Raw genomic sequence first — 27,380 nt, 5'->3', positions numbered from 1 at the left:
GCACACTACGCGTCAAGTGAGTTCAGAGCTCCTGGCCTTACCAAGCCCAAGAACAAATTCCTTGATGCAAACTGTTTTATATAGAGGATTTACTGCCTGGAATACTCTTCCCGTTGCAAATAGAAAAAAGTCATGAAAAGATTTGTTTTAAGCTTGAGGTAGATTCGATTATTATTATTTGTTTTGAGCTTCTGACTGTTTCGGTATTCCTTGTATTATTTTCTTTTTCTCTTTTAGATTTTTTTTTCCTCAGGGTTGTTATGGCTTATTTAATGTTCAGCAATATTTTATTATATATTTTAAGATGTTTTGAATTGTGATTGTGAATGACTTTTTTATTGTTTTTATGTGTGGACCCCAGGAAGACTAGCAACAACGTTGTGGAAGCTAATAGGGATAGGAATAAAGAATAAAGAGGTTCAAAGTATCCTCTAATACAGGGGTTCTCAAACTTTTTTGGCTTGTGTACCCCCTTTCAAAAACAATTTCAGCCAAGTACCCCCTTGTATGTCCGAGAAACATTTTCAGGAAATAATATGGGAAAATAACATGAATAAATGTATGCATGTGGCTTCACATTGTCATAATAACATTGAAATGAAAGATGGCAAAAATTCTATACTTTTGTAGTGCAATACTTTTCAGTAATAATTAAAGATTGAAGCAGCTAGTACCTTTGATGGCCCAAGGAGCACACTGAGTTATTTCTGTCAAACAAGAAACATTTCAAACACCTGTCCATTTGATAAATGAATATGCTCAATTTGGAAAATAGAGACCTATTTGATGTTGCATAGAAATAGAAATTAACTGCTGTTTATAAAGTTGTTTAAAGCTCCTGTGAGGAGCTTTTAAGTGGTCATGAAATGGACTGAAATTAACAGTGATGGCTTTTTATGACCTAGAAAAGCAAACAAGATTGTTAGAAAAGGAATTGATCATTTCTGTTTTGTTGTTTTTAAGCTTGAAATCGCTCTGAGGGGGTAGGTGTTAGATGAGGTGATTGACAGCACATCAAAGAAAAAAACTTTTTCTGCAGTAAATATTCTTCATGAGTGAAATAGTTGACTGTTGGTTGAAAGCAGGAGGAGATAACATAATTTACATATGTACAGGACAAAATAAGCAAGATCATTTAGTCCACAGGGGGGCAACAAAGTCAACACAGGAGCTTTAAATCAGATTTGTTTTTAAAACTTGTTGTGATGCATTTTTTTTTTTTTTTAACATTTGTCATGTACTCCTTGCAGTACTCCCGCGTACCCCCATTTGAGAATCACTGCTCAAATAAATTAACAAACAACCATGAATTCGCTGCTCTGGCCTGTGGTGTGCGAGAAATCTATAAACAAACAGTTGACTACATTTCCCATGATGCAGTTCGGGAGAAAACCCCCTCGTCCCTTGGCACCGGAAGCGCTCCTCTCATCACCCGGGCGGAAAACATCTCAGTCTGTTTATTTTTTATGTAGAAATACAGAATTCAGCTTTCCAGCTGCTCCGCACTCGATCAAGTCACATCATTCTCAAAGCAGCAAGGCGGATAAGCAACAAAAGTAAGATCCTCGGTGAACTATGACCTCAAACTAAAGGGAAAATACGTTACAGCTAGGTAGCTATCAAGCTAGCTAGTATCTGTGATTTCACGGGCATGCGTACGAGTCAAACTGCTTTAGCTAGTGTGCATTATGTTGCTCTTTATATTTGTATCCTAAGCTATACTTCACTGTTTGCTGTGTTATGATACATTTCATTGAAGTCCAACACCTAAAAAGCAATGCTAAGTTAGCAGGTAGCCGAATAGCCGCTGGGCCAGTGACTTCTGTGTATGTGGTGTTTGTGCAGGTTACACTGTGAGATAGATACAATGAGCTCTAAACATGTGAATGTTTTTTTTTTATTGAACAATTATTAAATATTGTGTCCGAACCAGCTGGCCCCTCCACTACCTGTCACCATGCCCGCTCTTCTGGAGAGACCCAAGCTGTCCAACGCGATGGCCAGAGCCCTCCACAAACACATCATGAGGGAGAGAGAGCGCAAGAGACAAGGTGAGCTCTCAATGTTCAAAAACCTTCCCAAGCCCTGCTGACACTGTCACTAAAGAGGTCAGATAACAAGGGACCATTTGGTGTCAAAGTCTGATAGAAGTAAGTTAATATTTATGTGAATAATCTAAAATAATAATAGTAATTTTGTTTATAGAGCGCTTTCGATCAAAGTGCTTTACAAAACTTAAAAACAAATAACAAACAAAAACACAACACAACATAAGAAACATCAGCCATAAACAGGCAACCAGTGAAGAGAGGAGAGCACTGGAGTTATGTGCTCATACCTGTTTGACCCAGTCAGGAGGCGAGCTGCTGCATTCTGCACCATCTACAGAACTCGCAGACTCTTCTTGGGCAGACCCGACAAAAGAACATTACAATAATCCAACCGTGATGAAATAAATGCATGTATAAGAGTTTCAGCATCACTGAAAGACAGGATTGATCTAATCTTAGTGATATTTCTCAGGTGAAAAAGGGACACTCTTGTGAAGACCAAAAGAAAGAGTTTGATCAAAAACAACACCAAGCTTTGTAACTCTGTCACTTGATGATTGTGCCATTCATTGCAGGGACAGAGTGCAACTGTCATACAAATGACTCAGTCTTGCAGTCTATGTGATAGTTTGTCTAATGCTGTATCCTATTTATATGCTGACGACACAGTCATTTATTGTTCATCTTCTTCAGTTTTAAGATCCCTTGAGTTCATACTGTCAGCCTTTGATACTGCTCAGTCCTGCTTAACTCAGCTCAAGTTAGTGCTGAATGCAGATAAATCAAAGACCATGCTATTTTCAAATAGCAAACAGCTTCCATCTCACCTCCCCAGGTTGTCTAATGCTCATGGGGTTGAAATTGAAATGGTCAAGTCTTATAAATACCTAGGCATTCTGCGTGATGAGAACCTGTCAGTCTTTAAACTGCACATTGATAAACTTGTTTCGAAGTTGAAGCTGAAATTGGGCTTCTTTTTTAGAAATAAATCATGTTTTTCATTGAAAGTCAGAAAAAAATGATCACCACAACTTTTTTATGAATGCTCCTGATCAGTTTTTAAAGAAATGAGATACTGTACATCACTCTGCTTTGCGTTTTATTACTGGTTGCAGCTATCATGTACATCACTGTTCCTTATACGCTGTCGCACACTGTCCATCTTTGTACGGTCGTAGACTCTCACACTGGCTGATTTTTATTTATAAATCTATTCTTGGACTTCTCCCTACATACTTGTGTGTACACATGTGTAGAAACCTCAGCTGATATGGCCTGCGCTCTCAGGACATCATACAGTTGCAGGTCCCGAGAGTCAGAACTGAACTGGGCAAAAAGGCTGTTAAATTTTCAGCCCTGTTTACCTGGAATGATGTGCAGGAGGACTTGAAGCTGACACATCTTGTAACTCTGGGGGAATTCAAGTCAATCATAAAAGACAGAAACAAGCTCAATTGGATCTTGTGATTGCACTGTGTAATCATGAAACCATGTGAAACTGTGACCGTATTCTGCTTGTGTTGTTTTGTGTGCTTGTGTGTTGTAACCTATTTTGTGCTGCCGTCTTGGCCAGATCACTCTTGAAAAAGAGGTTTTAAATCTTAATGTGTCTTTTACCTTGTTAAATAAAGAAAGAAGAAGAATAACTCTCAGTCCCAATCCTCCTACAGATGCCGTTTCCTCTGTTCAACCAGATTTTCCACACATTAACATGTATACAATTTTTCAGAGGAGGAAGAGGTGGACAAAATGATGGAGCAAAAGATGAAGGAGGAGGAAGAGAGGAAGAGAACAAAAGAAATCGAGGAAAGGATGTCTCTGGAGGAAACCAAAGAACAGGTTTGTGATTTGTGCTCCACGTCTTTATGATTTAGCTCTTTCACCTGGAGCAGGGACATATTTATTCAAAAATTCTAATCTGTACTTTATCCTTCAGGTGATGAAGATGGGAGAAAAACTTCAGGGACTTCAAGAGGAGAAGCACCAGCTCTTCTTACAGCTCAAGAAGGTTCTCCATGAGGAGGAGAAGAGACGCAGGAAGGAGCAGAGGTAGTAAGGAAACCACTACGTTTGTTCTCTCTTCCATTACTTAACAGATTTCACAGACATAATATTTAAAAAAAGATTGTTGGTACTCAGTGGCACTTCTTGTTTTTTTATAGTGATATTACAACATTGACCTCAGCAAGTTATCAATCCAGCCTGCCCATGCACGCAGGGCAGCATCTCCTCAGCATTCAAGGTAAGGCTGTATTCAGCTATTCCTGCCTCTAACCTCTTCTAGTTCATCTTGAAAAGTCTGCTTCTGAAACTTTTATTCATCAGGTCTTTTTCTGTTGTTCTCACAGGCAGTCCCGTCAGCCACAGTCGACCTGGAGCGCTGCTCGGAGAACGGAGCAAACAGCTTTTCCCTGCTGCGGTGATTCCAGTGAGTAAAGGAAACAACCTTCTACTTGTTTTTTCAGATGTTCACTGTTTTAATCAGTCAGCAGGGTTAACCCCTTTCTTCTTTCTTTATTAGGCTCGTCACTATCAGACACCCGGGTTCAGCTCGGGCTCAGCAGAGCACGGACAGTTCAGCGGAGGCCAGGGGGTCCATGAGCCTTACGGGGTTTCCCAGTCTCAGCACCCTTCTACCTACGCCGCTGGACCATCTGTGCCCGCCAGCTTCGCCAGCAGCTCTCAGATCAGAGGTAAAGGCATGAATTGGATACCCCTATTGATGATCAATGATCTATATGGGCTTTTTTTTTTGCACTCTTGGAGTAACAATTTAAACCATGGATCTCATTCTTCAGCAGGTGCATCTGCGTTTCAGGCCATGCCATACCTCCCCCACCAGCAGCCTGGATACCCTGTCCACAGTCACTTCACCTCCCAGCCTGGTTGGTCCTCTTTGATAATAACTACTCATAATAGGCGGCTACAGCCAAAGAAAAAGAATGCAGAGACTCAATAATGGTGGTTTTGATGTTAACTGTTTGATAATGAGAACTTGTCTCATGCAGGATACATTCCTGGAGCAGGAATCCCTCTGCAGAAGCAGCTGGAACACGCCAACCAACAGTCAGGCTTCACTGATGCAGTAAGACATTTCAAAATAACAATAATAACTATCTGTGCTTTTTGGGCTTGATTCATAAGTTTGATTATTTGGAAACAAATAGTTTTAATCATTGGATATATTTTGTGTTGATAAATATTTGCTGTTCTCTCAGGGAGCTTTAAGGCCCATGCATCCACCAACTATGCATCCCTCTGCTACTGGACTGCTGCCCACACCATCGATGACGGTCCAGATTCCTACCGCAAAGGTAAATCCCTCCAAACACACTCATTCATTCCCACGACTGTTTCTATATTCTGCGTTTAGAACTCCAGGTGAGAGTCATTTGGCTGCATAATCTTTCCTCTGGCACCACCCTGTGGCCTCACTGAGGCAGAATGGAAAAGAAAAGTTACCTCTTGTTTTTACTCCAAGAGATTTTTGTCTCACTCTTCCAGCCTTTTCTTCTAGTGAAGGCAAGGCAAGTTTATTTATAAAGCACCATTCATACAAAGAGCAATTCAAAGTGCTTTACAGAGTTAAAAACAAAAACCAGAACATGAACAATCAACGAAAACACACAGCAAACATTAAAATTTTATATGCGGCCAGTTATGTTTGGTCTACTCTCTCTCTCTCTCTGTGTACTTATGTAACTTAACGTACATAGTAAATAGTGTTGGGTCTTCTTATTTATTTAAATTAGGAGGGATTATTATAAATAATCAGCCCCCCTTCACTGCTCTGAAGTCCGTAACTTGCAGTCTAACTTTCACGCCGGACACAGAATCACAACTGATCTTGTCTTAACCGAAATGAACCCTTAAATTATTCGATTCATCTCAGAACTTGCCCAACATTTAATTGTAGATCCAAAATCAGGTTAATTCCATAACACCATACCTTGTCTGAAAATACCCAATTTAAAATATGACATTAAACAAACATAAGCATGAAAACATAAAATATTAAAAAAATCTAAGATCAAGAAAGAAAGTAAAATTAGTTACGAAACTTCATTAAAACTCAGTTTGTTAAAAGAAATTCACTCCTTCTTAATACCAACCTTTTTAGTCCAATCCAATACAATCCACTTTGTTTATATATACACATTTAAAAAACAAAAAAAATCAAGTTTACAACATGCTGCATAGTGTGGCAAAATAAGTGAAAACACACAGAACATACGCTGACAAAAAATAAAATCTAATAAAAAAAATAAAAAAATAAAAAATAAAACAAATAAAACACTTTCAAAAAATACATATTAAAAAAAACCATAAAAAAAACTGTAAGAACAAATTAAAAATTACGATAAAAGAACAGACAGAGACAGAGGCCACACAACTCTCATGCTGGGTTAAAAGCCAAGGAGTAAAAATTTGTTTTAAGGTGGGATTTAAAAGTCAGTAATGTTGGGGACAATCTAACATGGGGGGGTGTAGCTCGTTCCACAGTTTGGGGGCCACTACCGAGAAGGCACGGCCACCCCTGGTTTTCAGCCTGGTCTTACGGACCACAAGGAGCTGCTGACCAGCAGACCTCAAAGACCTTGCGGGAGTGTAGCTTTGCAGGAGGTCGGAAATGTACTGGAGCTACTCCATTTAAAGATTTAAAAACAAACAATAAAATCCTAAAATGAACAGGGAGGCAAGGATGGGGATAATGTGCTCGCTTTGCCAGTTAAAAGATGAGCAGCAGCATTTTGGACTAACTGTGGTGACAGGGAGGCTTGGTTAGTAAAGTCATCACGTTAACTCATGTCATGTTTGTGTTTCAATCCCAAGTCCCCGTTCCAGAGTTCTCCTCAGGGTGCTCCTCGTCACAGCTTCCTCCCTCACAGCCAAAGCGGGCAGAGGTTCTACCATCATGGCAAGTAACTCGGGACCACCGTCGTCCTCTTCATCCCTCGGATGTCACAGCCTCGCTCAAGAATCTGGAGGTCCTCTGGGGCGAGTTTTCGTTTGACTCCTTCAAAAAAAAATTTAATTTGTGTTTTTTTTTTCTCTCCGACGTGTTCCAGAGATCTGCAGCCCTCATGTGCTTTTAATTTTTAACCAACTTTACATGATGTTCAATTGTAAAATAGATTATTTTACCTACACTGTAAAGCCATTCTGATGGTGCTTATGTACACTAAAATGTTAATATCATGTATAAAGCGAGACTGCATGAGCCAGAGATTATTCCTTGTAAATGTTCATCGTCAGGGCTGCAGCACTAATATTTACATTTTGGTGCACGTGGATAAAATCAGCATCACAGCACCGGTTCGTTTAAGGAAAGACTCTTTTATTGAGTTGAAAATTACGGAGCATTTCCTTGTTTATTTTTTGAATTTTCTCTTATAAAACAATTACAAGTCTCTGCAGTTTAAAGCTCTTAGGTTGCTAAATAAACAAAAATGAAAATACCGCAACCAACAATTTGTGTCGCCTTTATTTGTTTGCAGACAATCTGCACACACGTCCTGAATTGTTGCTCAAACTTAATTGTTCTTCTTAATAATGCCTCTCTACTTTCATCCAACTGCTCCGTGTGGACTCTAAACAGCCTCTGCAAATTACAATTTTTGTTTCCGCCCTTTAAACTCCTTGAGACAAAAAGAAAATGAACCCCATGTACCTTGTTTGTAACCTTTGTTTAATAGACAAGTTTCAGGTGATCGAATAAACAGCGGAGGAGGGACGGGCTTGTTCAGATACCACACAGAAAATGTCATGTATGGCACACACATTGAACAAGCCTCAACAGAAATCTGCAGATGTAGAGTTGAAGCCCTTCATAAAACAGGGGAACATGTATAAAAAATAAAACAGATGTGACATGATCACCACCTTTCTTTACCCTGATGGGAGGAAGCTACTGAATATTCAACTCCAGACCTTTTGAAGGCCGTCAGTCCGAACTGGTGTGGTTTTTAGTCAGTGTGCGTGTATGTAGAGAATGATTTTTTTGACAACTATTCCAACTATTTATTAAAGTTTTTTTTTTCTAAATGAGACCAAAGAAGGGTCAGAAAACAGAGTGAGGGAGAGAGAGTGTGAAAAACAAAGACGAAAAGACAGAAAAAAGAGGGAGAAGAGCATTGACGAGGCAATATCCCCTCCTTTTTCCCCAAGGTCCAGTGCATCTTGTTTGCCCTGAAACAGATTGCAAAGAAAGAAGAAAGAAAAAGAAAGAAAGAAAAGTGAGAAAAGGAGGATGCTAGGGGAAATAAAAAAATCTTGAGACGTGTTTTAATATGACAGTGTTCATGAAGCCTCTGCAGAGGACACATTGCACAACCAGCAGTTTTGAAACACATTTTTTTTGTGGACACTTTATTCTACAGCCCACCGTCTGAAGTGGAGAAAGTGCATAAAACAGTTTGACCGGACGTTACAACAAAGCTACAAGCGGATTCTTGACAAATACAGGAAGCAACAGGCTGTAAAATCAAGTGCAAATTAAAAAAACAAAAAAAACATCAGAACAAATATGACAGTATGCTTTCATCTCTGCTTCACTGTGCTACTTAGAAATGACACACATGCACATCATAGTGTTAACATGAAAGAAAATACAGAAAGGGGGCAGGCAAATCCAGAGTGGTATCCTCCAATTAGTTCTGATTATAAACCCCTCCATTCAAACAAATATATACAAAAAAAAGTCCTTGCATAAAACCGCCATGTCAAACAAATACAAATTTCCAGTGTCGTCAATATGCATAATTCTTTAAGTGCTTCTTTTCCTTTTATAACGAGCTTACAATCCAACATAACCTCAGGTACCGTCCACTAGAGTTGCCTCCCCCTCCGTTCATTGATGAACAATAATAAGTCGTACAGAAACATGAAATCACACACACTCGCACTACCATGGCACATGCTGTTGGCTTGGTGCACAACACGCAAACACACACACACACACACACACACACACACACACACACACACACACACACACACACACACACACACACACACACACTCGTCTTCAGGCAGGCTGGGTCAGGCGGTGGGTGGGTGGAGCTGAAAAGCAGCTGCATGTCCACACACAGCTGTAGCTCTGTATTTACCTGCAGTGGCTTATTTACCCAGGGCTTTAATGCCGATCGCAGCTTCTTCATCCATTGCATTTAGAACAGTGATCTGCAGGAACACACAGGACAGTTTGAGTGTGTTTTTTTTTTCATTTCTGTCTGTTAAGCCTGGTGTAGCAAACATTCTCACTTTCAATTTTTACGCTGGCCCTGAAGGACAAAACTAATTTACAAAAGATGAAGCACTTTTACAAAGTTGGAGACAAATTTACATTTTGGAAAATTAAAATTACAAAATCACAACACTTTTACCAAAGCCAAACCAAATTTACAAAATAAAAAACACATTTACAAGTGGTGAGACACTTTTACAAACGGCGGAACACTTTTACAATTTCTGAAACAACTTAACAATTCATTTTTAACGGAAAGGGAATCTACCAAATACCGGAAGTGATCAGGGAATGATCGAGTGAGGGGTTATTTAGTTTGTTTGGATGGAGAGAAACCAAACGGAGCGACGTTTGGTACTGTTACTCTGTTTGGTACTGGTACTCCGTTTGGTACTGGTACTGCGTTTGGTACTGGTACTCCGTTTGGTACCGGATCAAGTCAGGTGTTTGGTACATTCCCTTTCCGTTAAAAATGAAAGTAAATGTGTTTCAGAAATGGTAAAAGTGTTCCATCATTTGTAAGATTGTCTCACCGCTTGTAAAAGTGTTTTTTTTTTTTTTGTAAATTTGTTTTCTTAAATGTAAATTTGTTTTGGCCTTGGAAAAAGTGTTTTGCTAATGTAATTTTGTTTTATAAAAGGAAAAAAGTTTTCCAAAATGTAAATTTGTCTCCAACTTTGTAAAAGTGTTTCATCTTTTGTAAATTTGTTTTGTCCTTCAGGGCCACCGTACAATTTACATTCCCCTGATCTTGATATTCTGATGCACCATGTTGGTTCAACATGTTGCTTTAGGACTGATTTTCATACTCCAACTCTTTGTTTTCTCAAAATTTCTGAATTTACATTAAGTCTGAAAATTGATGACAGAGGAAAAAAATATTCATAATTGAATCAGATGTCAGCAGAAATGTTAAAAACAACATTTCATCACAATTTTGGAATTTGATGGTAATTTCCAAAAAAAAGAGATAAAATAAATAAAAGTAATAATGCATTTTATTTATCAAGCACTTTACATTCTGGACAAATCTCAAAGTTCTACAGGACATATTAAAAAGGCAGTAAGAATAAAAACAGGGTTAAAAACAGAAGATGCAGACACTTGTTCAAAGACACTGTGGTTAAATAAAACAAGTAAAAAGCAGCAGGGAAGGTCAGATAAAAACTATGGATAAAACCAGGGAAATAAAAGCTAGGGATGGGGATAGAAAAACACAACAGAAATTTCTATACAACTTCAGCATCAATATTTCTACCAGGAGTCTCTAAATGGCCACATTGAGCACTAAATCTAGCAAGTCATACTATTTAAAGTGTATTTCTTACATTTTGAATATTATTTAATTGTTTTGCGGTAAAAGTCATGATTCAAATGTGTATTTAATTTTAGAGAATCATGAGTATCATGAGGCTGCACTACAGAGTATTGAGGCCACATTAAATTAAAAATAGAGATTTTGAGAATAAAATTGTTATATAACGAGAATGGAGTCCCAATATTACATAAATGAAGTCTTAAGGGTTTAGAGTCATGGTACTGGGAAAATAAAATCTGGGAGAATAAAGTTGCAATATTACAAGAACAAAGTTGTAATAGAAAAAAGTCATATTATGAAAATAAAGTTGATTTTTTCAGAGAAAAAAAGACGCAGTTTTACAACAACCCTGTTCTTGTAATATTTCAACTCCAGTTTCTAATCTCAGAAGCTTTTTCCTTCACATGCCCCTCATACTCTGTCATGGCACTTCACTCTATCCTTTGACTATAAAACACTAAGAGAGGAGTCACGTCATTCTGATTTACTGCAGTCCACCTGACACCCCAATGTAGCAACTAAAGGATCATGAATACTTCACAATCATTTTAAAAAGCAGTGGAGTTTAATGTGACTGCACCCTGTCTCATCTGGATTCAATCGCTCTGCAATCTGTGGTCTTTATTTTAGAGCTGTACATGGGATGTGAGATAAGCTTGTTTGGTGTCCTTCTGTATGGAGCTAAAACATCAATATTTATTTAATTTTCTGTTTTTAATCTTTAATATTTGTAGTTTGGACATGAAAAACAAGCAAGTTAGCCACATAACACATTTATTGTGAAAGGTAATCCACATTTAAATCCATAAGGAAACAAATTGTGATCAGTGTCCCTAATCGTCAGTAACGCAGTTGTCAGTAGAACTAAATGATGAGCCAGTGAATCGTGACACCTCAGCCTTGTATCAGCTGGCTTCACAGGAAGCAGGATTCTTTCTATGATTATATTCACTGGGAATAATGAAGCTCACCACGCCTCCTTGTTTCAGAACAGAGCAAGAATACAAAGTTAAAGGAGGTGAGGTGAAAAGGGAGCACTAACCATGATCTCCTCTCCGGCTTCGTGCCTGCTCTCAATCTCTTTGCCCAGGTCCCCCTCAGGGATCTTTAGGTCCTCCCTCACCTCACCACTGTCCTGGAGCAGGGACAGGTAGCCTTCTTGGATCCCGATCAGCTGAGAGAATTAAAAACAGAAAAAGAGTGAGCAGATTCTGTATTTAAAGACAGGAGAGTGTCTTTGTCTGAGAGTGTGTGATTTAACACATCTAATCGCCCATCTGATCTGATCAGTAGTGCTAGCACGAAGTAGCTTCCTAAGTAGCATATCAAATCTCAGTCTCTACAAATAGCGTGTAATCAAGAGGACGAAGCACGCCTACTTGCACATTTCCAAAATCTCTCACATTCATTTGTATTGATTGTTTGAGTTACATAACATAACATACATGTCAACGTAATTAACCTCCTGAGACTCGGCAATTCATTTTTGTCCCCTGTGGAGGACATGCATTTTAGCCATCTAAGTTAAGCACCATATATGCAGTCTGTAAAAAACCCTACTGTCCTGTCAAGAGGACATACTGGGCCTTCTAATGATGTCTCAATTGTGGGGGTGTGGCCAACAGAGCACATGAACTTGCTTTATCATTAAATACTTATCTGATGAGGATACTTTGACATTTTAATAAAAAACTGAAATAGGATGCATTAAGACTCTGTGGTTCAACAACTGTTATAAGCTTGAAAACCACTGACACGTTCAGCGGAAAGTCCCCAGTTTACAGGGTCACTCTTAATACTGTAACACCGGGTGCTGACAGTGAAGCATTCGCGGTAGACTCATAAGACACAAATTTTACACATTAAACCCAAGTGAATCACAGTTTTGTGTGATGTTATTGTGGATGTTGGGTGACATAAAAACACAGCGGTTACTCTACTAATCAGAAATGTTCAGCATTGCAGGCCTCGCCCCCAACATTTGGTGGACCTTTGGAAAGTACTACTACCTGAGCATGGGCTTTTCAGGAGGACTAAACTACCCCAGAACAAATTTAGACCCAGGTCCCTGCGGGTCGAAAAGCACCTTTAGTTCCTCAAATAGGTCCCTAGTTCCTGGGGAAAGTTCCTGCAGTCTAAAAACACCTTATATTTATAAGCTAGTTGCTGTCTTTTTCAGTCTTAGTACTGAGTACATGTACATTAGCATACATTACTTTTAACAGGACCAAATTAGTGAACCTTAACAAGGAGCTGAAAGGCACTAAATAGCTACTTAACACTGAGGAAAACTGCAATCTTTGGTGATATTTATATTCCTCAAAAAGCCTCTATTTCCTGGGGAAAGTTCCTGTGGTTGAAAAGCACCTTTTGATGCAGTATTGACAAATACTAATTGTAGCACTTTTCTACATGTCTACCCACAAACATAACAATTGTATGTGTGGGTTTCCAAAGGGGGAGTTCACTTAAATAAATCAGCTTGCTTTCAAACTAAAAGTAACTATTTTAACAGATACGTTTTAGGCTGAATTATTCACATATACAACTAAAAGATTGCATCATGTGATCACATTTACTTGAAATTTATGCTTTGAGCAACATGACTATATATCATAATAAGCCTGAACAAAAAACAAACAGGATGTTCCCTTCATGCACTCTGGTGCACCACATTGATTTCATGCTTCCAACAAACACTCATGGATTAACACTGTATATTTAAAAATAAAACAGCTTATTTCCCCTAACATGTCTCTTACTTTCTTTGTTGATTTATGTCTGCAAATCTGTTCTTGCAAAATAAACTATTGACTTATAGACAGGGCTTTTCAAATGATCATCAAACTGCTTATTCTCCCCCAGCACTCATGTAGAAATAAATCTGAAAAACTTCTGCTTCTGATTAAAGACCAAAGCATACTTTTGTGAATATTACAACGATAAAAGAAACAGCACCATTTATTCAACTCTTTCCCCAAGAGACGGCCATTCCAAAAATTCCTTATCAGCTTGAAATGACTCCCTCGCTCAGGAAGCAGCCCTCATTTTCTACCACATAAACTTTGCAGAAGCAAGAACCACATTTGTAAGTGATTTATATGTTAATTTCGTTGTTGGTAGTTCAGATATTTGTTAGTCTGAAGCTACCAGTAGCTGTTTTTCTGGCCCCATGAGTAGGTAAGAGACTTTTGTAACTTATTTGAACATGATTCTGCATAAGGATCTACTTTCACTGCATTTTACACCTCTCAAACTGGCTCACCTGATAATCCATTCTCTTGATGTTGGGGACGTCCATGTTGTGGGTGGAGGGACAGATGTCTTCATATTTCTTTCCAGAGAATATGTCGATGCCTACCATGTGGACCTGCCCGAGCCAAAAGCACACAGTAAAGGTTAGCTCATAACTCAAGTTTGGTCCGCAATAGTTTTATTTTTATTTTATCAAAGTATATGAAACAAAGAAACAAAAAAGTAGTTAGTCATGACATAGTATGCAATTAGTATCAAGTTTAAACATTTATAATCATATAATTTTCATTGCAATTATTTGCAAAGTGGAAACTGTAACCCATCAGGGACACATTAGTGTTCCTGCACAGACTGAAGTGTCCATTAATCCGCATTAATATTAATGACAGTGACCCTGTGCTTACTGCAGAGATAAATGGATGGTAAAGTGATAATTCCCTCATACTCTCCTGAATTATTACACTTTATAGTAGGGCTGGGCAATTCATCAAAACCGACATTCAGAACCTCCAACAGACACACTCCTGCTCGTCTTTTATTTTAGCTATTAATCTATTCATTCATTTATTATTCCTGTGATGTTGCTAGCTGTGGTGTTCTGTGTCTCTGATGCCCTAAAATCTGACAGGACCCAGTAAACTCACTGCCCATTCATCCCGGGACACACCTCATCTTTCCCATGCAGTATGACGGGTTTACATTGTGAGACACCCGTGGAGCGGCGGTGCGGAGACCATAAGCCCTGAAACTTTCAGGTTGTGAATTAAGGTATAATTCTGTGTCATTCCCCATCAGATATATACTTAGGTTAGTGGATATGCTTGTAGCAGATGGACCATGAGAAGATCTCACAAATGAATACTGGATGGGGTGGGACTGGTCACACAATTAACCAAGATGAGCTACCTGATGATCGTCACAGAGCCACAGAAGCAATTTTAAGGACATTTCGCCTGAGTGTTGTGATGGATTGTGAGAAAGACAAATAGATGTTGAAATAAATGTACCATTTAAAATTAATGGTTTAAAATACAACATGGCGATTTCAGTTTTTGTAGCAAAATTGTCAAGATAATTTTTCCCCTTTAGGGTTTTTAATGCTGTATAAAAAAAATCACTAACACAGCCATAAAAATTAACAACGTGCAGATATGGAAATACATCACAATCTGGAATCACTCATTCTGCTTTTTAAGTTTAAATATTTAACTATAGGATGTATACTAAAAATAATAAAACATATACTATATGTTTTTTTTAAGAAAAATAAATAAAAAGAAGATAATCGTTCATTTATCACAACCGATGTCAAAAGTTAAGTTAAACATGTTATTGTTCTTAGGCCATATCGCCCAGCTCTACTTATTTGTTTCTTGTCTCGCGTAACATCACAGCACAAATACAACCTTCAGCTTTATAAGTTTAACAAGGTTTTCCTTCTTACATTTTGACATCACTTTAGGATTCTCTGACCTTAGCGTGACCGTGCTTGCCAGTCTTGGAGGTGGACATCTCAACGATCTTGCAGGGTCGGTTTTTTAGAACAACAAAGCCGTTTTTGCGCAGGGCAGAGCACTGCATGGGGAAGGTGGCGGATGCCCCGGCATCACCTGTCTGGAAGTCCAGGTCTGCATCTGCCATACCTGCTGTGGAGGCCAACAAACAGGACACAAACACAAATATACACTATTCTTATTATAGATTCATTCTCTGAGACTGCCTAAATGCAGTCTGAACACAAACGTTGCCCCAAATACATGCACATTAATCAGTTAAAACAGTATATGATTTCAAGTTATAAACTGGGTTCTGTAAAGTTTGATAGATTAAGTGGGATTATATCAATTCAAATATGGCTCCCTGTCCATTTTAAAATTAATTCTAAGATTTCAACTTTTGTTTTAAAGTCACTAAATGGTCTGGCACCTCAGTACATCTCTGACCTCATACACATCTACCCCCCCTCCAGAGCACTGAGGTCTGCTGATCAGATGCGTCTCGTCTTGCCAAAAAGCCGACAAAAGACGAGGGGTGGCCAAGCTTTTTCAGCAGTAGCTGTAGTAGTAAAGGAATGTGGAATGAGCTACCCACCAGAGTCAAAATGGCTCCCACCTTGGATACTTTTAAATCATGTTGTAAAACTAATTTTTACTCCTTGGCTTTTAATACAGCATGAGATTGTGTTGGTCTCTGTTTGTCTTTTAATTTACTGTATTTAAAATGTTACTATTATTTATTTCTACTGTTTGTGTTTGTTGTGCAGCACTTTGGTAACTTTGTTGTTTTTAAAAATGTGCTATATAAATAAAATGGATTGGATTGGATTGGAAATATATAGGGTGCACAAGCCCCCACTTGTGCCCGGTGAATATTGGGCAAGCAGAACAAGGTGGAAATGTGAGAGTTGGCTGGTGGTATCAATGAAAAACATGGGGGTGCATAGGAAGAAGGAGACCAGACAGGGCTAAATAAAGCAGCAGAAATATGGCACCTGTTAGCCGGTCCTAATGTAAAAGTAGCATTAAAATAAACACAAATTAAATGAGAGTAATTTAGTTAAATATTTACTGCGGGGCGTTTTATAAATGCTCGTGGCAAACTTTGCTGCTCAACTTTGCTGAAGTTACCTGGTCCTACATGACACGAGTACAATCTAACTGTTTATCACAAGTTAAGCTCCAACTCGTAGTGTTAATTAATTAAAACGACTTCTTAAGGTTTAAATTCGGTAAAACGACTTTAATAAATACAGAATAGGCTGTTTTTGACAAGAAGGGCAAACTCGTTCAGGTTATTGACACATGCATCACATGTCATGAAGGTGCCTCGAGCCGTGAGATATTAAACAACCTCAACATGAACATGTAGCAGTAAGTAAGTCACACCCTGGGGGGCAGCGGGGTTGAACAGTTTGTCCGCAGTGTTGAAAAGAAGCTGACTGCGTCCTGGTGCGTAAAGAACGTGCCACGGCCGACTGCGTAAAGAACGTGCCACGGCCTAGTGCGTAAAGAACGTGCCACGGCCCTTCTTCCATTAACGACAGCTGCGAGGCGCAATGACAAGCTGCGAGACACTTGCACCAGTCGAGATATTCCTGCGGACTTCACTTATAACGACGCTTATTATTTAATTCACTTGCTACCTGTTACAGACACTGAAATGTGTTGGCCCGTTGTGTTCTGTAATGACTAAGCTAATACTCGTGATGGCTTCTTGTGCACCCGTGCATAGGATATATCAGGTTATTATTTTATTTTTATCTCTGGGCATATGTGTTGAAGCAATAAAAAGTTATTCTTCACACCCACATTTTTGCATCAACCAAATCTAGAGGAAAATGCAAACTCTAAAACAATGAGAACAAGGCGAGGGTATTTCTCCACAACATTCAAAGAAGCTCTTCCAGTCTGATGTGTCAGGGGTCTTCTTGTCAAACAGACTGACTTCTTGGGGGCGTTTAAAGGGAATCATAAGCTTCAGACAGACATGTGCATGGGGTAACTTTTCGGCTCAGGCGCAAACACGCCCCGTCTGATAAGAAACTTACCCTACTGATAATGCCTCTCCTCTTTACTGTGATTTATCAGCCTGTATCCCGTTAGTTCCCCCTCCTCTTTGCCTCCCTGTATCCGTGCTAAAGGGTCGTCTGGCCCGGGTTTGTCTCCTCCTCAGTGTCTCGTTCACGATGTCGCTCCTTTTTTCTTATTCTTATTATTCCTCTCTCATTCCTGTCGCCTCTCCTCTCCTCTCTTCCCTCTAGTCCAGATTGCGTTCTACCTCTTCCAGAGGCACACAACCGTCAGAGTCAGCCACCGGGCCGAGAAGGACCAGAGCCCAGAAACCTGCTGTGTAAGTACTGTCTGCAGCCTCCACCTTCTCCGTCTCTCCCTCATCCAGCTACTCACCGCTGACAGAGCATGGAGAAGGGATGACAGTCGACTTCCTGCTGAGACTGTCACAATAAAAGCCCCTCATTAATACGTTATGACTATGTTACTGTAGAGCAGGGGCGTCAAACTCATTTTAGTTCAGGGGCCACATACAAGCCCAAGCTGATCTGAAGTGGGCCGGACCAGTAAAATCATAACATAATAACCTATAAATAACTCCAACTGATTCCCTTTGTTTTATTGCAAAAAAAGTACAAGTACATTCTGAAAATGTTCACATTTAATGAACCATCTTTCTACAAAAACAGCTGTTGTATTTTTTGCCGTAATGAGTTTCATAGTGGGCCGAATATTTTACTCTTTAAGTCCTGAAACCTGATGCGAACACACCGAGCACACAGGTTTCCCATTCACCTGCACAGAGTGTAATGTTAACAGCAAAAGAACAGATAGATTATAATAATGAAAAAGGTAAAGTTGACTATTTTGAACCCCTCAGTTCCAGCATGAACAGTCTGCGTGCTGGACAGTGTTGCATGCAGGGGTGTAGTGCTAGTGTTAGTAGTTAGTGGATCATCTTATAGTGCTCTAAAAAGTCTTTATGAATCTCGACTGGATTATGCAAACAGCAAGTAATCTATTTTCTCACTTTGAGAAAAAAAATCCCGGAAAAAAAAGCGCTGTTCAGGTGCGCTCTGTCAGCAATATGATTTTATGCAACACCCAGAGGACAAATTTGAAATAGTAGTTATTTTTATTGAAAAATTGCAGTTAATGTCCTCTCTGTAATTTTTTCACTTTGCAAAGTCGTTCCGCGGGCCGGATTGGAACCTCTGGCTGTATATTTGACACCCCTGTCGTAGAGGACACTATACTTAATGACATTCGAGAAAGGATAGTTGTTTGATATTATCGAAGCTTAGAGGTTTCTTTTATTACAGTATCCCCCATTTCACTTAAATAAAATGTCTGCAAATAACTAAATAGTAAAGTTATAATAATAATAATATGTTTATTTCTAGTGCACTTTTCAAAAACTATGTTCAAAGTACTTTAGATGGGCAGCAAAATAAAACAAGTCAAGATGAAGCAATAAAACACACTTTAAAAGACAGAATTCCCCTGAAATGTGTTTCTTAAAATGAAATAAAATGAAATGAACATAAAATCAGGAAAGGCTCTATGGTAAAAGTATGTTTTCAGAAGAGATTTAAAAGTGATCACTGACTCAGCAGACCTGATCTCCTTGTTATTTGTAACATTGTGGATCCCAAAATAGGATTACATTATTGCAATGCAATGGCAGCAGTGCATTTCACAGTGTTGGTAATACACTATTTTAAAATGTGTACATACAATTTACTGCAAAACAATATATGCCACTAGCCCTCAGCAGACATGCATCTATACATTTTATTTACTCTTTATTGTAGCATGTATATGCATGTGTGTGGATATTACATTCAAGATCCTTCATTAAATATGATCATTCATAAAGTACAATAACATTTTTCTTCAATACAATGACTTGGATGGTTGACTTCTTTTCAGTCGACGATACTATAACACGCTTTTATTCTGAAGCTAAAGGTGATAGTTTTCCGGTCTGCCCTTCAGTAAAGTCAAGTGGCTTGATACTGCTTTCATCCCACTGGCAATGAAACAAACCTCGGCAATTTGGCATATTGCGCATGCGTAGCTTTTCATTCTCGTGCAGCATGGACCACTCTGCTATCCTGGAGTCCTGTTTTTTACTTTGCATGGAGCTGCTGCTTGCTGCACAGAAACAGAACAACTAAGGTGTCGGTGTCGACATGAGTGTTGCTCAGATGTTATTGATGTCTGATACATACCAACATACCAATTGAAGTAGAATTTCTGAATTGTTATAGTGCACTGAACATATTGCAGAAATCAGAGTGTATGCAGGACTTTAATGTCACTAAAACATGTTAGAATAATCAGCATCTTAAAGAGCATAATCAACCCAAAGCACCAGTGCTGCCACCTTGTCAGTGTGCTCCTCTGCCAGGTAGAATTCCCTCTAGTACTAATAATTACACTTCTAATAAGAGCCTCCTTTTTCTGTCTAGAGACCCAGGGCTTCTGTGCACGGCAAATGGTTTCGTTGAACTTGGCTGTTGTAAGAGCGGCTGGGTTAAATTTAGTGCAGTGAAACTGGAGTCTTATGACCTATGTGCAGAGGGCTGTAGTTAAAGACACAGATACTGTAACTTCAAATAAATACTTTCTTATTACTTCTCTAATCTTTTGTCAAACAAAGCTGTTCTGAAGTTTATTTAGGACTGCTAAATAAAAAATGGCAAGCTAACAATCTGAGAATAAACCAAAACTAAAATGAACATGTCCATCACACCTTTTCATAAAGTTTAGCAATCCGTACAATCCAACGTGGACGATCAGTTTTAGCATTTCTTTAAATAAGAAAACCAAAGTTGACTGAGGTGAATGATTTAAATTCATATAACTTCTCAGCATTGTAAAACTCATTTTCATATTTCAACACATTTTTGGTCAATAAACAGATTACTTTCTTGAATACTTTTTCTTTTTTTCACACAAAAATGTAATCAAACACATAAAAATCTATAATATTAACACCCACAGGGCTCTATAACTTTATAAATGCATTATGTGTGTCTTTGCTGCCCTCTAGTGGCTGGAAACAGAACTTGTTCGGTCAACTGAAGCAAGTTGAGGTCAAAGTTTTCACAGTCTGAACACACCCATAGATTAAAATCTGGCTACAGTGGAATAATATGATTAACATATCAGCCTTTTCTTCCCCTCTAAACCTGTCATGCTTTCATTTAAATAACCGAGTGAGGCCCAAAGGTACATTATTGTACTGAAACCAAAGACAACATCATTAAAACAATAATGTAATACTTTATTGGGTGGTAGTGCCCTGTTTTATTTATTTTATACTCTATCAATCATCTCCTAACCCCCTCCATTGATCTTGTAACTTTTTGACTCATTAACTAGTTAACTAAACCAGGCTCACTTTGTGTGAAATGGACGCTTATTTAGATCTGATACAGTTATTTACACATACAACTGAACTTGTGTATTTATTATTCACAGGGTCAAAGTGAATTAAACCCATGATACTTATGTTCATTTAGTACAGACATCAAACTTTATTCAAAGAGGGCCACATATGATTTTGTCAGAATACCTCAGGGCCTTTGGCTCCTACTGAGACTTAGGAATCATAAAAGTCATATATGAAATCTCTATTTAATAACAATAATTTTACTTTTTTCTCAATAAATCAGTAACTATGAAGTCCTCAGTTCTCCACAAGCCACGTAAACATTAGCACACTTTATCTTCTTCTGGAGGAATTTTTTTTTTCATTAGGGTTGGGCAATGTGGGAAAAATAGTGTCTCATTATTTTCCTATGGCAGGACTGCAGTCTGGATGTCATCACACTTCTTTTTCATGTTGTTTTTAAGACTTTTCAGACCAGCAGATGACATTTTAAGACCTAAATAACTATTTTCCTGCATTTTGAACATTTCTTTTTTTGCACAATTTCATAATTTTGATTATGTCTTGTGTCCTCTCTTGTGTCTTCTGAACTTTTAGTGTTCATCAAGAACATTTTCACGTCATGATAAAAACATTAATTTGAAAATCTGTCAACTTTAAGAGTTCTTCTTTAGTTTTATTTGTGCGCTTGAAAGAAACTGCAAATGTACAGATGATTCAGAAGGTGATTCATTTCTTTGATATAAATAACACATTTTAAGATGGAAGCTTGGGGCCATAAATATATGGACCTTGGGCCGCGATTGGCCCCTGGGCCGTACTTTGGACATGCCTTATTAAGTAAATATAATTTTGAAGGCTGGGCTTTAATCTGAAATGAAGAAGGAGAAGTTGTTTTCTTTAGATCTCAACTTATTTATGTCAGTACCTTGTGTTATTACCCAGCTTTCTTACAAATAATGCAGCTGTGTTGAATACTTGATTGTGATTGGTCAAAATCCCATAACAGTAATCCTTCTATTTAATTATTCATTTATAATAATTGATTCTGAACAGCATAGGGACAAGCAGATCACACATCATATCACATTCATCTACCCAAATAAAAGGGACAGGCACATTTATGTAGTTTATGATTTAGCTCTTCCTGTTGACAGTGTGGCAAAAACATTAGTGTCCAATGGCTTCAGTAAACAACATGGAGGATATTATTCATATTAAACTCAATTTATTTCAAACTTATACGGTAAATGTTTGACCAGTCGCCAGCAGAGAAAAGAAGACGAGAGTAGGAACACGTTAAAACAATCCCAATAGAAATCAAATTACAAACCCCAGAATCTGACAGAAAAGGAACGTACCAACGGTTTTCAAAATAAAAGATGTCTGTAATATGAAAACGTGCCACAGCCAGGGAATTATTATATATTTTTGACACTAAAAACCCTGTTTCAACTTTGATTCAGACTGATAAGAGAACACCTGAAATGTGTTCCTGCCAATCACTGCTATATCTGATTTGGAATTTCATAATAAAAAGCATTGGAAATTTAGCATATACATTTATTTTGAAATTCCAATTCAGATATAGCTGTGATTGGCAGGAACACATTTAGAGGTGTTGTCTTATCAGTCTGAATCAAAATGTTTTACTTGAAACACAGTTTTTAATGTAAAATATACATTAACTCCCTGGCTGTTGCACATTTTCATATTACAGACGTCTTTTATTTTGGAAATCGTCAATACATTCTTTTTTCCGTCAGAATCTGCTGTTTGTAATTTTGTTAGTGAGAATGTTCAATCACTTGTAAAATTGTCTCATCGGTTTAAAAAATGTCTCTGATTCTGAATTTGTTTTCTTAAATGTAAATATGTTTTTAGTAGAACTGTTTCATCCTTGTAATTTGCATTGCACTTCCCAGCCACCATAGGTACGAGACTAAAATGATGCATGATAAAAAAAATATTGCCTTTATCCAAGAGGGGGCAGTAATGCGACGTCAAGGATGCCGACCAGCGAAAACTTCAAGAGAGAAGAAGAAGAAGAAGAAAAGTTTCTGGAAGTGCGTGAGGGAGGGGACTCGGGAGTGAATGTGTAGTAATCCAACAGCGAGCATGACCGACGCCGAGGCGCAGAGCGCTCCTCCATCGGCACCTGAGGAAGACAAGCCACAGCCAGAGAGGAAAGTCATAGGTGAGTGTAAAGAAGTGTTACTGGTGTTTGTTTAGGATTCATTGGAGCTGTATTTTGAGTTTAAATGTACGTAGAATATATAAGTGTGGGGAAATAGACTGATGTGTTGCCAAATAAGTCTGACATGCAGTCATGTCCCTTATGCGTAAAAATCGTAACCTTGTCATATTTGCGTAAAAAAGGGAACTTAAAAGAGAACCTAATTAAATCAGTCATTTTTTTAGCAACACGTGTCCTGTGTGATTGATACTATGCTTTTGTTGGAATTAATAATAAAGTCAGATCCCTACTAAAAAAACATATCTTTAAAAGAAAATGGATTATTTAAATGTATTGATAGAAAGTAGGTCAGTAGAACATGAGTAGTCTCTGGCTGCATTGTCTTTATTTTTAACGAAACTTCCTCTTTTTAAGTTTGTCATAAAAAATAAGACATTTTGATAATGTTTGAACTGTGTTACAAGTGCTAACATTTGACATTCAGATTGTATTTGATGCGCGCTAAATTCGGGATGTGCGCATGGACCCTCACAGGTGCAAATTAATTACCAATTAGATGTCTTGGAGCGACTTTCACAGCAAGCAGTCAGCCACTTGTCTTCGTCAGGTCTGTGATAATGGTCTCTTGGTGTATAAATGACCACTTCTTAAGAATAAAACCGTGGTGTCTTGTTTTTAAGCAGCCCTCAGCCCTCGTGACCCAGCTTTGCCCTGGTTTCAAAGTCTTACTGTTAATGATTGACATGCAGAACTCTCATTCCTTCTTGTAGGCAAGGCTGCCATTGATGCAAGCAAGATAACAGTCCCCTATCATATAATATCTGAATGGTCAAGTTTATCTCAGGTGAGATGTTTTCTGGGATAAACATTTAATCATTTTCATCCTGTTGCTGCAGCCACCTTGGTCCAAGGCACAGTGAAGTGGTTCAATGTGAGAAACGGATATGGCTTCATTAACAGGTAATGTTTCCTCTGCATGACATAACTGTTATATGGTACCCTACCCATGATTTAATTTAATTTTCCTATTCAGACTCGTTACTTAATAATTGCTTTTCTCTCAGAAATGATACCAAAGAAGACGTGTTTGTTCATCAGGTAAAACAAGGTGCATTTCAAAGTTATGTCTTATGGTTTGATGGAACCAGTATTTCATTGTTTATTTGTTTCCTCAGACTGCTATCAAGAAGAACAATCCTAGAAAATTCCTCCGCAGTGTGGGAGACGGGGAGGTTGTAGAGTTTGATGTGATTGAAGCAGCCAAGGTGAGAGTTCAGATATCTTGGTGGCATAGCATGGCCACAACACTTTGAGGTATAGTACTGTTCAATTAACCAGCCCTTCCCCTCATTGGTGTCCCAAAGGGCTCAGAAGCAGCCAATGTAACTGGTCCGGGTGGCATTCCAGTCAAAGGCAGCCGTTACGCACCCAACAAACGGCGCTTTCGTAGACGATTCTTCCCCCGCAGCCCTCGGCCCGGAGACGAGGGCAAACTGGCTGATGGCCAAGCCCCAAATGGGGATGAAGAGGGATCAGGAGAGAACGGGGTAACGAGACCTCAGCAGCGCCGCCGGAGGCCTCGTAGACCACGACCTGAAGATGTAAGATAACCCGAAAAGATTGCTACACGAATATGACAACCCTTAGAGCTTGAAACAAACAGCGATGATGGTAAAGGGGTGCCTTACTTCTTAAGTTAAAAAAAAGGTAAAGGCAGGTCTTATAATCAGATTGTGGCGAAACACCATTGAGAACAACATTGGGTGAATGGGGTGATTTGGAAAATTCAAACCATAAGGGAACCTTAAATATTTTAGGGATCCAACAAAATTATATAACTTATTTTTATACATTTGGAACTGTTTTAAGATTTTGTCTGGTTACACTTCCTCAGGGTGAAGCTGGAGAGCAAAATGGAGAAGGTGAAGAATCAAAACGACCACAACAACGCAGGTTCTGGCGTCCGTACCGCAGGTGAATTGACCAGAAATGAGTATTGAAAATACGTTTCATTTTGAGCATCAGAACTGAACAGTAGCAGAGCAGATTAAATGTTTTTTATGTGCTTGACAGGCCCTTCCGCCCTCGTCCGCCTCATGATCAGACTGAAGACGACCAGCAGGCAGCACCCACAGAGACCCAGGAGCAAGGTGAGGTGAAGCAGACAGAAGCCTCGGAGGAATCCCACACCAACGGAGAAACAGCCGAGGGACAGAAACAACGCCGCCAGACTAGACGTCGTAGGCAAAGGAACTCGGAGTCCTCTACCTCAAAAGTGAGTCAGTTGCAGTGTGTGGTGTTCGAACTACTTTAAGTCCCCCATGGTCGAAAGATGAGCTTCTTCTTAATCCAAGTACAGTTAAAGAAGAGTAAGTAAATAAGAACTTGCTTTTAAGCTATTTTATTGGTCTGTTTTGTGGACAGATGTCTTTTATACATAATGTGTCCAACATGCCTTAAGTCAAACATGCAGGTCTGAAACAGGATTTTTATATTCTTATCTGGAAATATTGATCAGAGCAACAAAACTGGAAGCTCAGAGAATTTTCCTGGAAGTAATTTTTACTGATAGACTATTGCATGCTAAATACACCCCCACCTCTTTTGTTTTGCTTGCACAAATTCAGAATGATACAGAGAAGTCTGCATCAGAACCTGGAACCCCTCCTCAGAACTCAAAATCATCAGACCTTAAACCCACGACAAAATCACCAAAGGCTTCCCCAAAAACCTCTCCTAAAACACCAAAATCAACCGAGGTAAAGTTTCTTAAACCACATTTTTCCTCAACCCATTTCTCTCAATTTATACGATCACTGATGGATGACATGATGAGACAAACGTTTCTCTCTCTCTCTCCTTACAGCAGGAAGACGCCCCAACAGTCCCAGCAGCGACAGAGTGACGCCAGCAAGAGGACAGTCGCATGACCCTTGGCAAGAGGTGGGGACCCCACAGCAGAGTGGTCAGGTCTGGGTCAGATCTGGGTCAGGCAGGGTGGGAGACATGAGGGTGTAGTGTTGCAGAGTTGCACTATCTGTCACAGCGAGAAAGATGACGGATGATGGCCGCTCTGTCGTAATGTCTCTTGTAAGGTGGAATGATGCCATTAAAGGGACAGTCAGAGCTTTATACAGAGTTTAGTTTTACAGTTTTAATGTCATTCTTGTTTCACATTAAGAAGTCTCTTGTGTTTCAATTCTTTGTTTCTTTATCGTCTTCTCCCTGTGTCTCCTTTGCCTGTCTTTATTTGTTGTCTTTGTCTTCGTAGGTCCTAGGGTTGGAGGACTGGACCTATTTCAGAACACATGCACTGCTCTCCCCTCCCTACACCCCCGCTCCTCATCCTCCAACCCATCCTGACTCACTGTCAGCCCTTAGCCCCCTCTCTCCCCTCCTCCCTTCAGTTCTCTTAGGTAGTGTGTTGTTTGTGTAGACACTTAAATTTGGAGAGGGTTGACCTAAGGAGGAAGAAAAAGGGGGATACATGCAGATGGGTGGAGGGTGCATATTTAGAAATTTAAAAGTACATCTTTAAGGAAGAAAAATGGGAAAGAATGGACAGTCTGCTTGGTAGCCCAGTTATTCCAACCTCCCTTTGAAATCTAATATTCTTTAATTCCTAAATATGGGAAAATTCAAGAAGTTCATAGAGGACCCAGCCTTGAGTTTTATTTAACTTTAATTTGGTTGAAGAGGGGAAAACCAAGCAGGTGTGAGGTTGGTGGTGCATTATGGGAGACAGTTTAGTTCTGTTACCACCTCAAGTCTTAAATCTACCACTTCTTTCGTCTCCTCAAGTTGAGGGTAGATTGATAAAAAAGAAACTTTATTTTTGTTGTACTTATTTGTGTGTGCTTTTCTTTGGAGGGGATTATGTGCAATGTCAATAATTATGAAGATGGTAATAAATCATGTTTGCAAATCTCAGGATTCAGTCCTTATTACTTCACTTGTAGTAAATATTAATATAAAACACTCTGATACTAATTAGACATTAAAAGGGCATTCACATGTTTTTAGTAATATTATTTACAGTACTTAAGGCTCTTTAGTCACATGACCACAGTATCCTTATTCACTCATTACAAATGACAGGTCGTCTCTGAACAAACACAGTATAAAGCCTCAGAAGGTAGTGATACACACCAATAAAGAATAGACAGCAAACAACACATATCAAATGACAAGAAAATACCCAAACCCAATGCTTGGTGTTTGAAAATGAAACATGAGCATCTACCGTCAGCCCTGTTGATTATGCATTTTCTCCTATGTTTCGGGCTCCTGTTTACAAAACCAAACGCATACTGGAGTGCATAAAGAATCCAAACTTCTAAACCTCATACCATCAACATCCTTAATATCAACAACCAAAAAATATATATGTACACATAAATAGAC

The 27,380-nt window shown here is 38.8% G+C and overlaps 3 protein-coding genes across 9 annotated transcripts; 2 read left to right on the top strand and 1 right to left on the bottom strand.

Moving 5' to 3' along the window:
* Positions 1–1,385: 1,385 nt before the first annotated feature.
* gps2 (G protein pathway suppressor 2) lies at positions 1,386–7,523 on the top strand. Of its 4 annotated transcripts, none has more exons than XM_034677085.1 (11): positions 1,386–1,556; positions 1,934–2,051; positions 3,781–3,890; positions 3,988–4,100; positions 4,214–4,293; positions 4,400–4,479; positions 4,573–4,744; positions 4,853–4,936; positions 5,060–5,136; positions 5,270–5,365; positions 6,885–7,523. In XM_034677085.1, the coding sequence occupies exons 2-11, from the start codon at positions 1,958–1,960 to the stop codon at positions 6,975–6,977; spliced, it is 999 nt and encodes a 332-aa protein (XP_034532976.1). In that variant the 5' UTR covers positions 1,386–1,556; positions 1,934–1,957; the 3' UTR covers positions 6,978–7,523. The 4 variants fall into 4 exon arrangements, with proteins under 4 accessions (XP_034532976.1, XP_034532975.1, XP_034532973.1 ...); XM_034677084.1 differs by having other exon boundaries at positions 3,988–4,103; XM_034677082.1 differs by having other exon boundaries at positions 1,387–1,556; positions 4,850–4,936.
* LOC117807705 (eukaryotic translation initiation factor 5A-1) lies at positions 7,405–17,796 on the bottom strand. Of its 4 annotated transcripts, XM_034677087.1 has the most exons (6): positions 17,418–17,795; positions 15,344–15,516; positions 13,881–13,985; positions 11,658–11,789; positions 9,161–9,233; positions 7,405–8,240 (listed from the first exon to the last, which is right to left on the bottom strand). In XM_034677087.1, exons 2-5 carry the CDS (start codon positions 15,509–15,511, stop codon positions 9,171–9,173), a joined length of 468 nt encoding a protein of 155 aa, XP_034532978.1. In that variant the 5' UTR covers positions 15,512–15,516; positions 17,418–17,795; the 3' UTR covers positions 7,405–8,240; positions 9,161–9,170. The 4 variants fall into 4 exon arrangements, with proteins under 4 accessions (XP_034532978.1, XP_034532980.1, XP_034532977.1 ...); XM_034677089.1 differs by having other exon boundaries at positions 7,405–9,233; positions 15,344–15,513; positions 17,418–17,796; XM_034677086.1 differs by having other exon boundaries at positions 7,405–9,233; positions 17,418–17,794.
* On the top strand, positions 17,061–26,906 carry LOC117807703 (Y-box-binding protein 2-B-like). Its single transcript, XM_034677080.1, is given in 13 exon segments — positions 17,061–17,111; positions 17,631–17,719; positions 22,764–22,878; positions 22,880–22,976; positions 23,873–23,936; positions 24,041–24,074; positions 24,152–24,241; positions 24,341–24,577; positions 24,871–24,950; positions 25,050–25,251; positions 25,604–25,735; positions 25,843–25,919; positions 26,248–26,906. Coding segments are annotated over 12 exon segments (1,215 nt in total). The 5' UTR covers positions 17,061–17,075; the 3' UTR covers positions 25,882–25,919; positions 26,248–26,906.
* Positions 26,907–27,380: the final 474 nt, after the last annotated feature.

Source organism: Notolabrus celidotus, chromosome 23 (genome assembly GCF_009762535.1).
Source record: "Notolabrus celidotus isolate fNotCel1 chromosome 23, fNotCel1.pri, whole genome shotgun sequence".
NCBI classification, from domain to species: Eukaryota; Metazoa; Chordata; class Actinopteri; order Labriformes; family Labridae; genus Notolabrus; species Notolabrus celidotus.
The sequence above is the reverse complement of the archived record's forward strand: the minus strand, read 5'-3'. Positions and strand labels throughout refer to the sequence as shown.